This window comes from Electrona antarctica, assembly GCF_951216825.1.
Source record: "Electrona antarctica genome assembly, chromosome: 20".
In the NCBI taxonomy this organism is placed as follows: domain Eukaryota; kingdom Metazoa; phylum Chordata; class Actinopteri; order Myctophiformes; family Myctophidae; genus Electrona; species Electrona antarctica.
The window spans coordinates 6,692,496-6,705,280 of record NC_136801.1 but is presented as its reverse complement, the minus strand read 5'-3'; the positions used below and the strand labels follow the sequence as shown (position 1 = coordinate 6,705,280).

The following is a 12,785-nucleotide window of genomic DNA, read 5'->3' as shown; positions in this document are numbered from 1 at the left end:
GCCAATTATAGTATTCCCTGACACGTTTCAATCCAAATGCTTACATTTACTACATGATATAAATAAATCAATAAATAACGTATTCATATTGCCGTGGCATGTGGAAAAGACCTCTACCCATATGGAGCAGTGGTACAGTATGTGATGTACAGTGCCGTAGTTGTTCTCTGCTATATCTGCACCTGACATTGACCAGTCACAGAGTGCTCACAGTGGGGACCATGGCCCTCCAGCAGTCTCCAGTCAAGGTTTTTTTATTTGCTTGACTGTTAGCCAAACCACAGCTTGGCAGAGGAGAGGTGATCCTCACCTATACACCAGAACACCCACGACAAAGGGCAAGATGTCCTGAGCTGCCCTGACCAATAAAACTTGATCGAATACTTTATTAACAGTTTGCAGAAAAAAAGCATTTGCATTTGGCATAGCCCTCTACCATATTGCCAAGTTTCACGAAAACCGACTGCTATTTTTGGCGGAAGGAGAAGTAGAAGAAAAAGAAGGAGAAGAAGAAAGAAACAGACAAATACATAAGGGTCAGGGACCAAGAAGTCCCTTCGGTCCCTTAAATAATACAAATCTGTTATAATGATGAAGTTGAGGGTATGAAGCTACAAAAATAGACAAATGTCAGGAAAATAAAGTAGCTAAAGCAGCCATCAACTTGTCACCTGGAGAAACTGATGCATTCTAGAGCATTAAATTGGCTCCATATCAGCCAACGGAGTTGTGATGTATACTTAAACCCGACTCAACCTTCTGCAAGGAGAGTCCTTGGTCTGCAGGCCCCATGGCACTTGGCTGTTAGCCACTCACACACCCAGCTCCAGCCTGGTACAGGTGGCAGGCTGCAGGCACCAAGGACATATGAGAGTGGCAAGGACTGAATGTACCTATAGCTCTCTGTAAAATTATTCATCACTTGTCCCCTACAGCTGCTGCTTTCCTGCAGTTCTATGGACTCCAACTTGGAAGGAGACCTTGGGAACACTCCAGCAATGCTCGCCTGCTCCATCAATAACTGTGAGGCTCTCAACATTTTGGTATGTATCAGGGCCCTCACGCGTGGATCCATTTACCTGCTCCATCAATAAACTGTGATGTTCTCAACACGTTGGCATGCATCAGGGCACTCACACGTAGATCCATTCACCTGCCCCATCAATAAACTGTGATGTTCTCAACACGTTGGCATGCATCAGGGCACTCACACGTATATCCATTCACCTGCCCCATCAATAAACTGTGGGGTTCTCAACATTTTGGTATGTATCAGGGCCCTCACGCGAAGATCCATTTACCTTCCCCATCAATAAACTGTGATGTTCTCAACACGTTGGCATGCATCAGGGCCCTCACATCATGTAGATCCATTTAGCTGATCCGTCAGTAACTGTGAGGCTGTCAACATGTTGGTATGTATCAGGGGCCAGGGCCCTCGCATGTAGATCCATTCAGTTTTTTACAGTCCATCTGTGCTGGTCTACTACATACGATATACTGTCAATCTGTTCCACCCGCCTCTCTTAGCTACAAACAAACCACAGTGGAAATGAAACTTTTATTTTAATTGAAAGTGTCTATGGGCAGCAATGGGCCCATCGATTAATGGCCCACCAGACTGTGCTGTAAACTGATGGATGCCGCGTTGCAGCTTAAGCGCTATTAAAAGTTTGACTTGTTTCTGTCTCTCTCTCTCTCTGTCTCTCCATCTGTCTCTTCAGTTGAAGCATGGAGCACGGCTGTGCCGACAGAACAAGCTGGGCCATTTTGCTATTCATGCGGCTGCCTTTGTCGGTGCAAAGCAAGCCATGGAAGTGATCCTAAAAGCTGGTACGTTGAGTTGATAGTGACTTTTTAACCCTAAAGCGTAACTCATGCTTTCAGCTTTGCCATATGCTGTGTGTGTGAACAAATATGACTTAAACATGAACACAGTGTGAATGCAATAATAGTGCCGATTGTGTTGATTATTTTATTGTGTTGGGTTTTTATTGTGATATGGATCTCCCTTGGGTCTGAAATAATAACGATTTAATTGAATTGAATTGCTGAAAATAATCACAGCTTTTCGTGTGACCTGAAAGAACATCGCACGCCCTTTAAACGCTTACGTCAAGGGAGATCAATTCATTGTTATGAACAGAAGAGGGTTGTTTTTGCAGGAGAGATTTTACGCTAAACAGACCTCACAGTACCGACATGTTGTTTAGCCACTGTGGGAGGTCTGCTGGTGAATCATACATAGTTGGGGAAATGTTTAGTTAAAGGCACCAAATATTTGTTAGATTTATTTAAGACAGAAAAAATAGCTATGTGACAGCCTACAGAGATAGCTATCCCTATAGGCATGATCATCTTGCCCGGAACGAAAATAGTATCTTAGTACATTCATAAGGACAATTATATTGTTCATAACAAAGAAGCTATTTATCCATTTTCTCCTGGCAGGAGAGGAAATGGGCACATCAACTGAAGTCCACATCAACTACCTGGACAAGTCCAGCTGCAGTCCCCTTCATCTGGCTGTACGGGGAGGAAACATCGATACCATCCGCTTCTGTATTGCTATGGGGGCCAAAATTGACCAGCTACAGGTACCTTCCTCACAAAAGTCAAGTCAAGTCAAGTCAAGTCAAGACTCCACCATGGCCCGTAGCACTTGCCCTAGCCTAGCCCCTTAGATAGCACATTATGTAGACTTAGATAGTATTTTAAACAGACTTATAGCTTGTTACGTAGACAGCTCTAGAATTGCACTTTATGTAGTCATAGCACTTTATAGTACACATGTATAATATATTATATAGTATAGTATGTATAGTTTACATAGATACTCCACTGTTACGTTCTTAGTCTAGGCATGATTCATGATAACTACTTTTTATATATGTGATGTACAGTATGTCATGCTTTTGTTATTGCTTAATGTAAGTCGCTCTGGATTAAGAGCGTCTGCTAAATGCCTAAATTGTAAATTGTAAATTGTAAGTTGAAGCTCTATGACAGTGTTATGTGCACTGCTGCACACTCCTATAATATTTAATAAACAAAGATAGGGAAAATGAATGAACACTGAATTGCAGGCTGTATCAGGCACTGTCCTGCTTTACATTCAGTTCAAAACATTCAAGGTTAAAGGTATTTGTTCTGGTTTCGTCAAACGTTGCAGCAGCAATAATAGTAACTAAAGAGAGTGTTGTTGCCTATCTTATATCTTATATTACATACAGTATTGTGATGTCACCGCATATATTGTCCAATCATATGAGGGGGGAAAAGTGTATCGTGTGGAATTATAGGCAGGGGGGGGTAATCGTCGTCTAATCAGAGGATAAGATTGCCTATTGGCAATCACACTAATAACTAGAAAAAGTGCTCTTCGGAGCACATGTCTCCGCCGGGTCAGGTAGGTTATTGTGGGCCAACAAAGTTCGGAATTTAGATGTTGTTAATCTTAGCCAATGGAAGATTAAAAATAATCTGACATTTCAGTGTTGTTCACATGACTTATTAGTACCTGATGATTATTCCATCACCACATGCTTGGTGGAATCATTGGGCTACACCTGTAAAGCATCATTTTCTGGGTGAATACAATCTCACTCATTGTGTATACAATACAGATAAAGAAAGACAGAGTGTAGTGTGCCAGCACACAACACCATGCGTTGATGCCATGTGTGCTAGCACCCAACACTATGTCCATACACAAACACAATACAATACAGTACACTACAGGAACAGATCAACATGGTACAGGGGACAGAACAACTACATAGTGAAGTGAATAATGACACCGGTGAGAAATACTAAATAGTGCTGATAGTTACTCATGATTACAGATTTGAATTGTTTTTAGCCACCTTTTCAGGTTGAATTTGAAGGTCAGATAGTTGGAGGTCTCTCTTACTTCTGTGGGGAGACTGTTCCAGTGATGGGAGGCTCTAACAGAGAAGACTGTTTTACCAAACACACTACGTCTGATTGGCATTTCACAGTCCCCTCTGGTAGTTGCCCTTGTTGCTCTGTCACCACTGTCCCTTCGGCTAGATGTGATTTCTATACACAGTAGTCATGACTCATGACTGTAGTAATTGATTGAGATGGTTAAATGGATAAAAATGACCTCCACTTACAGTGTGGAGCTGAGTGAGGCAATCACTGCATGAGCTATTCCTGCCACTGCTAGTTATCTCATTTAAAGCTCATGTTACGTTTCTGACCTGCATCTCCACTGCAGAGATGACTTGGGAGACAGTGCTCATGCCTCTCATGTTACACTGGGGATGTCACATGGACAGGATGTGTCTGTCTGTCTGTCTGTCCGTGCGTGCGTGCGTGCGTGCGTGCGTGCGTGCGTGCGTGCGTGCGTGCGTGCGTGCGTGCGTGCGTGCGGTATTTTTGTGCATACGAATGTGACCACATACAGTACAACTGCATGCATGCATTCAGTGGTGAAAGAAGGTAGGTTGAAAATGTGTACAGTTTTAGTAAATGTACTTATACTTTCCACCAGGGCATGCATTCTGTATGTGCACATTAGTGTATGTGTGTATCCAGGGCTCCAGGCACAGCACATGCATTATCTTTGTACATAGCAGAAAAAGAGTGTTAACACCCCGATCGCCCAGGACGAGGTTCACCGTCCTTTCAATTAGTAACACCCAGCGCCCAGGACGAAGTTTTATCAAAAAGACAGAGGTTATTGATATCACAACCGATCGCATCGCTCCACAACCTGGGAGCGCCTGTTGCGCAACATTTGATGTTGCGTAACAGTGGGACATCATCGACGTCGGGCGCTATGATTTAATGGATTAAATAACCTTGGGCAATCGGAGTGATTTATTAAGACAAGTTTATGCTCTGTTGCATGACAGTGTTGCATTGCAAAAGGTTGTGTGATGAAGTATGGATAAGGCTTTAAATGACCATATATGTGCATGTTTGTTATTATTTGATATCCAGATTGACAGGTCCACAGCCCTTCATTTCGCCTGTACCCAGGGTGCAACAGAGGCAGTTCAACTGATGCTGTCCTCCTACAGTCCCTTAGAAGACATCATCAACATACGCGATGGGGCTTGTCAGACCCCACTGCATAGGTTGGCTATTCATCCATACATTCCTCCCATCATCCGTCCTTGTACAAGTGATTTCTTTCATACATTCTTTGAGTCAGGAACTATATGCATTCATTCACACATATACTGTATATACATCACCCTATACTGTATCTCCCATTATCAGTCCTTCAAGGTCTGCCGCTGACTGCTGACAGAAGTACAGAACTTGTAATAATAAGACTGTAAATGTATGTTAGCCTTTGGACATTATTTCTGTGGTTATGAGGAGTCCCAGAGTATCCGTTGTTAGCACTTATTCAATAACACATTATAGTACACTTATCCGCAGTCTCCCACTGTCATTAAGGCTGCCCTTGGCTCTTCACAATGGGTTTACTTTGGGGGTTTAGTGACAAATCCATGGTCATTAGCTCCACTGTAGCTCTGGCTGTGCAGACCTTAGTCAATACACACCACCTAATATCAACATCATAACACCCTCACAAAAGAGAATTACTAAATGATGCTGTAAAACCCTGGGGCTGGACTATTAATTTGCAATGATAATAAAGGTACGCATATATAATAAATATCCTCTCCACCCTCCATCATCCTAAAACCTGTTTGTATTGGCAGAGAGAGGAATGGAAATACGTGATCATACAAGGAATTGGGAAATTGATATTGATTACATTTTTCCACAAGCAACTATGAATCTAATGTACATCCAACCTCTATAGTCCTACTAGACCCCAGGAAATTACATCTGGCCACAAAGGATCACGGGATCTATTGAATGTGAAGGAGGATCGAGGTGACAAACCGACGATTGAGCCTGACACTAGTATGGGAGCCCCCTAGTTATTACATCCTCCTTCCCATTCAATAGATCCCGTGATCATTTGTGGCCTGGGGTCTAGTAGGACTATAGAAAAAATCACACCTGTGTGAAGTGAGTGGTGCAACTCCGTGTGGGGGTCCCCGGGGGGGTCCCTGGAAGTTCCACACCCACAGGAACGCGCCATGGGTGCCGGACCGGTTCTGGCGAGCCGCCTGCATCCAAAACAGTCGAGAAATGACAGAGCTACCGTGTGGGGGTCCCCGGAAATCCAGACCCAATGTGCCCAGGGGGGCGGCCCGGTTCCGGCGAGCCGCCCCATGTCCGAAATGGTTGAGAAATGACAGAGTTACCGTGTGGGGGTCCCCAGGGGGTCCCTCTACTGTACTGTCTACTGTGCACAGTGTGAAGCTCAACAGCGCCACTTTGTCACCTGTTGGTATCCTAAACATACATACTGTACATACAGACAGACATTGTTGGGCATTGGAGTGGCTGCACCCTATGGTATAGGCTATAGTTAAAACCCATGCTCCCTCGATCCTTCCCTTAGTCATATAGGACACCCTTACTGGTCCAGCTTTCATAGAGTTAGGATTTTGCATGGTAGGGTCAGTTGACTGTGGCTATTTCTGGATAATCAGCTCTTGGAAGACGTACCCCTCTAGTCCTCAACCATGGAAATCGTCCTTTCCACCCCTTAAGTCTCTCTCTCCGAATTAATTCATGAAAGTCAAAGCATAGAATCAAACCGTTTTGTTTGTGTCCAGTATACATATTACAGTATGTCATGCTTTGACGATTAAAACAATATATTACAATTTTTATAAAAAAAATATATTACAATTATATTTTAATAATAAATATATTACTTCTATTATAGCATGCTAACTTTCCATAAATAGAAAGCCTGCACCGTTCTATTAGCTTGGATTCCCCATCGATGATGTCACTGGTAGGCACGTTTCTGAACTGTCCACGGCCCTCCTCTGAGACACAGACGGAGTAGACAAAAATGGTACCATATTATAATGAGCATTAGTGCGGACAATTATATGAAGATAGGATGAAAATGGGTGAAGTCGTCCTTTAATGTGTTACTTCCAACTCTGGCTGTGTGCCACAGAAGAACAATGTAAAGACAAGCTGCTTTACAACAGATTGTGTTTACTTTTACAGGGCTGCTATATTTGACCATGCTGAATTGGCAGAGATCCTAATTTCTATGGTAAATATAACGCACGCACGCACGCACGCACGCACGCACGCACGCACGCACGCACACACGCACACACACGCACACACACACACACACACACACACACACACACACACACACACACACACACACACACACACACACACGTTAAAGGTGAGACAAAGTCAAATTCGGTGCACAGACTAATGCAAATGAATTGTGGGCACGACATGTCATTGTACACATGAAGAGGATGTCAAATTGTCTCCTGTACACCACACATAACCTTCACTGTTGTCAGCCTCTCATCTCCATATTTTAACTTTTTATGTTTTCTTCCGTTATACTTCGTCATACTCTACTACAGTGTCACGCAAAAAAGTTGCGATGCTATTTTTTGCTTCTTGTTTTTATCCTGAAAAGTAACAGTTTTGGACATGCTTTTATTTCTGGAGAGTGACTTGTTGAAGACTTGTCTGAGAGAAACTAAATAGGTCTCAGAGAAAATAAAATGTGAGGGGCGCTCTTACCATCCTACAGTGTACATCATCATCATACATCACATTCCGTGCTCAGCCAATCAAATCATCACCAAAGTCATTCCGGCCAATCACTTTTGGCGTCTTCACTTTTCTGCCATCACTTTTATATTCAATATACTTCAGCCTGGGGTGATCAGCCAATCACAAGCCAATGTTTGTGTTTACACAAACCTGGAAAGCTGGGCATAGAGCTCAAGAAATGAATTTCTTCACACAACAGTAGTCATATTGCACCATTTCTCAGTCAACAGAGACAGCATGGAGCTTACAGCCACAACGTCGTCACTAGGCTACGCCAGGGCTGGACTGGGACAAAAATTCGGCCCGGGCATTTTCGCGTGAATTTGGCCCAGACCGGCCCACCACAACCAGCGCGCAGATAGCAGAAACTCTACCACCCACTCCGTCGAGGCACACACACAAACAAGCCCTAATACCACTACTTTTACAGAACAACATAAATGATACAAACAGTAGTGGCCCTAAGCAACATAATATTATGTGGCCCCACCCCTGCACTGCACCGCCGGGGGGGTCAGGGGGGGCGCTACCTGGTGGCCTGCCGCCTATTGGCCTGCCTGCCTGTCAAAAAAAAAAAGAAAAAAAAAAAGTTTTAATTTTTTTTTTTTTTTTTTTAATCATGGCGGCCCCCTACGGTCGCGGCCCACCGGGAAAATGCCCGGTATGCCCGGTGGCCAGTCCAGCCCTGGGCTACGCACACAGACAATGTTTTGATGCACCAAGGAGATTCCTAAGGTTGTTGTTTTTTTCAACATATCAAGGCAAATATATTTTCAGACAAAAAGTCTATATACTGTTGATATATGCCGTTTGTATACGCTACAACATATCTGATATCCTGAAAATAATGATATAAAGTCACACAAGACCAGAGGAATATCTTAGATCTAGAACTCTTACTGTAGTAGCTTAATAAGGTTCTAATTGAGACCCTTTGTTTCTAAAGCCTTTTTTGAGAGTGTGCAGACTCAGAGCTGTCTCATTTTCTTGCATTTCTCAGTCCACCATTTCTGCCTTTGGGCAATATATACTGTACCACATTTCATGCTAAACCATCATACTCCACATGAGACTTGAACATACAGTAAACAATCTAATTGTTATTCGACTGACTGCTGTCTCAGACACAAAGGACGAGTAGTCCACTGCACTAGCCTACAGCCTACAGAGCCAAATTATGTTGATAATGATATTCACATGATCAAAATTCAGGAAGCAAACTACAGTATAGGACAACAGCCGTCTCTCTAACAGCTTCAACCAGAGGTACATGACAGGTGCATGTTTACTATAGTTGCCAACTGAATTGCAGTCTTCTCCCTTGTGTACAACACAGTAGGAACTCTGTTACGCACAGGTCCAAAGCCTAAGCATGTGTTTAGATGCCTGTAAAACAAAATGAAATGTTTAAAATAATCTTAACTAATAAGTTTAATAGTGACCAAAAGCAAGGACACAAAAGTGAGGACAGAAAAGTGAGGACGACAGCATAAAGGGGACAGTCATTGCAAGTGAGTGGAAGGTCTGCCATAACGGGTTTGCCACATGAGCCAATGTAAGTGGCAGAGGGAGAGAGATCTCATCAGACATTGCACAACACTCTCCTCATAACGAGAATCTATGCAGGAATGGTGCTTCTTCTTATTCTTCTATTAGTATTCGTCAGAAATTTTAATTGCTGGACGTATCACCAGAGGCGTATCTACAATAAGGCGAGGGCAGGCATCCGCCTGTCCAAATTCATTTATGGCCTGGCCAAAATCCATACAATGAGAAAAAAAGAGGACAAAAACAAGACCTGAGAACTATTAATGGACAGCTGATTGGCCGTTGCGGTAGAGCGCGACCCTCAATCACCCATTGGAATGTAAATGCATGCCTTTCAGCCTTTGTATCCCACTCGTCTGGTATATCTCTTTGAAAACCTTTAGTGCTACGATTGTGCGCGGGGAGACGACAATTAACACATCTTGCCTGCCCAAAATGTAATTCTTGCCTGCCCAAAATGTAATTCCTGAAAACGCCACTGATGGAAGGTCTGACATAACGGATTTGCCACATGAGCCAATGTAAGTGGCAGAGGGAGAGAGATCTCATCAGACATTGCACAACACTCTCCTGTCTCCTCATAACGAGAATCTATGCAGGAATGGTGCTTCTTCTTATTCTTCTAGTATTCGTCAGATTTATTTATTATGTTTTTATTTTGGTCATCGTGTACAAGCATAATGAACAACTACATCATGAGATCAGGTGCATTACAATCGTGTATATATATATAAAGGTATATTTCCCATGTTCTTAATGGTGACCAAAGTTACAACATTTTCTTTCTTTTTTTTCTGGAACAAAAACAAACGAACAAACAAGAAAAACTAAAGACGAACATCTGGGCAGCTCTGAAGGGAAAAGGGGGAAGGAGATGCTTTCACAAACCTACATTACACTTGTTTGAAAACAAGTACAGGGTCATACATTCAGCAAGGTACAATAAAAGAAAGGAAAAGAGAATAAAAATAAAAGTAGAGAGAGGTATAGGATGAGCGATAACAACACAATAATTTGTTTTCGCTTATTCAGCAAAAGTCTGATCGTCGTCAGAAATTTTAATTGCTGGACGTATCACAGGTGCTACTAATGTAATTGTATCTTCAGAGAGCGAGACATGTTGAGTAACTGGAAGAGCTTGACTGAATCTCCATATTTATGTACGTATTCCTTGTTTAGGGTGGAGACATTAACAGCGTTGATTGTAAGGGCCACTGTCCCCTTCTGCTGGCGACTAACTGTGGTTCGTGGAAAACTGTTGCACTGTTACTATCAAAAGGTAAGCTTTACAGTACAGTATTACAGTAGCCTGCCCTACACCAGGGGTTCTCAACCCGTGGGTCGCGACCAGTAGGGGGGTCGCCCAATTATTTTGGGGGTCCCCAAATTATTTTCAATTCGGTTTTTTTATTTGATTTTTTGCAACTGAATGGTTGGAAAATGGAAATTAAGAAGTTACATAGTACACATAGTTTACATAGTAGGCCTACATGCATACACTTTCCTGAAGTGTATGCATGCAAACCTTTCTGGTTTCAGTATTCATTTATGATATATTTTCGTCGTGAGACATGACCAAAGCATTTCCGGGGGTCCCCAGCCAAAAACGTTGAGAACCCCTGGCCTACACCACCAGCAATTGAATGGCTCCTGTGTCATACTTAGGGCTGGGGGTGGGGAAATGGGGTTGGATTATTATGGTCCCATCCCATGCTCCAAACAGTTACAGCAGTGGTTCCCAAAAGTCTCCCAGTGACTCAAACTAGTGAAACTATTGATGAAAATAGCCGATAGTTGACCAATGTAGATCAGCTATTTTCACTCTAGTAAAAATAACGGATTATACATTTATGGCATTTCTTCGATGTTTGCTTTGTTTTTGTTTTTAAATGTTTTAAATGTTTTTAATTAATTAATTAATGTTTTTAATTAATTAATTAATGTTTTTTTTTGTTTTTAAATGTTTTAAATGTTTTAAATGTTTTGAAACAATAACTTGAAGAAGAAAAATAGGAAAACGAAAAAGGGATATTTACTCGTGACCCATAAAAATGGGTCTTTGATCCAAAAATGGGTTCCGACCTAGTGCTGACTTACACTGACTTACAGGTCACTTAAAGGGGCCCCATTCCACTCATTTTCAACATTTTACTATGTCATTAATGTACCTCAGAGCTGTTGTGTGGAAATAATAAAAAAGTTCCCCCATGCTGTGTTTCCTGGAACTAGAGGTCTGAAAAAAATCATTAACATGGTGAAACACATCTTGATGATGTCATCAAGATGTGTTTCATAATTACAGTTCTATTGAAACACAAAATGGGCTCTAAGGTATATTAATGACATAGTAAAATGTTGAAAATGGGTGGTTTTCCCCTTTAATAATTCCGGTTGGCTGCTTTCTGCTTTGGATTCCTGTGCCCACATTATGTATTTTTGTCTTTCAGCGGCGAACGTGAATGTGAAAGACAGAGCTGGGCGTAACTTTCTTCACCTTGCCATCCTGCAACCCAAGGGTCTAAAAAACATAACAGAGGAGGTCCTACAGGTATCCTCAACCACTTAAAGGAGTAGTTCACCCAAAAAATTATATGATATGATATTATATTCATGATAGAATATGATATTTTCTATCATGAACAGAAGCCTTGAGTTCATGGAGACTTTAGTTTTTGTCGCATCCCTGAGCCAATAATGTGATGGGTCATTTGGCAGTATAGGAGACTCAGTGGGACCGGAGACTTCACTGGTGTGATGCGGAAAATAAAGAAATTAATAAAGAATCTCCATGAATTCAAGGCTTCATTGGGTGTGTAATTAAATGATAGAAAATAAGTCATCTTTTGGGTGAACTATACATCTTTAAGCCCTATACGGCATCATGTGACATCTTGTGAAGGTATAGCAGATCCACAAGCTCACAATGCATCACATCATGACATGTTATAGAGCTGCTAGTTTCACTAGTTACGTATTAATAACTTTGCCTTTGCCCAAAATAGGGACGCCAGGTTGAATGGGGTTAAAATAAGTGTATTCTATATTTATTTATTCAACAATTTGCCCCGAGACTTTTCTACATTGGATCAAGGCCAGCTGGAGAAGTTCATTACGCACTCACCGAGCCAAATGATAGTTATTCAACACATGCAGACATTTAGCTGAAAGCTACAGTATAACGATGTCAAAATCTCCAGTGCGTAGTATGAGACAAGAATGAGATGAGGCTAATACATTCTCAACTGACTCAGTGGTTTGATACTATTACGAGAGTGAAAAGTAATCAGGGCTGGACTGGCCATATAGGACGTACCGGGCATATTCCCGGTGGGCCGCGACTGCAGGGGGCCGCCATCATATTTAAAAAAAACATTAATAAATTGACAGGCAGGCAGGCCAATAGGCGGCAGGCCACCAGTAAAGGTCCGTGTATGCTGCCATTCCGCCAGTGCCATCATGATAATGTCACTGTACCTGTATCAGTGAGTGACAAATAAACCCTCTACAAAGGGTTGTGTAGTTGTCTGTTGATTTGTGGCATTTATGTTGTTCTGTAAAAGTGGTGGTAT

General features: G+C 42.1%; 1 protein-coding gene across 4 annotated transcripts in view; it reads left to right on the top strand.

The window, feature by feature from the left end:
• The window catches only part of trpa1b (transient receptor potential cation channel, subfamily A, member 1b), a 47,320-nt gene that overhangs the window by 9,043 nt on the left and 25,492 nt on the right, over positions 1-12,785 (top strand). For all 4 annotated transcript variants that reach the window (XM_079489121.1, XM_079489122.1, XM_079489119.1 and 1 more), the window contains 7 exons: positions 936-1,043; positions 1,725-1,833; positions 2,452-2,597; positions 4,972-5,108; positions 7,087-7,135; positions 10,396-10,495; positions 11,664-11,764. In XM_079489121.1, the coding sequence (XP_079345247.1) occupies positions 936-1,043; positions 1,725-1,833; positions 2,452-2,597; positions 4,972-5,108; positions 7,087-7,135; positions 10,396-10,495; positions 11,664-11,764 (750 nt within the window). The remainder of the gene's footprint in view (positions 1-935; positions 1,044-1,724; positions 1,834-2,451; positions 2,598-4,971; positions 5,109-7,086; positions 7,136-10,395; positions 10,496-11,663; positions 11,765-12,785) is intronic.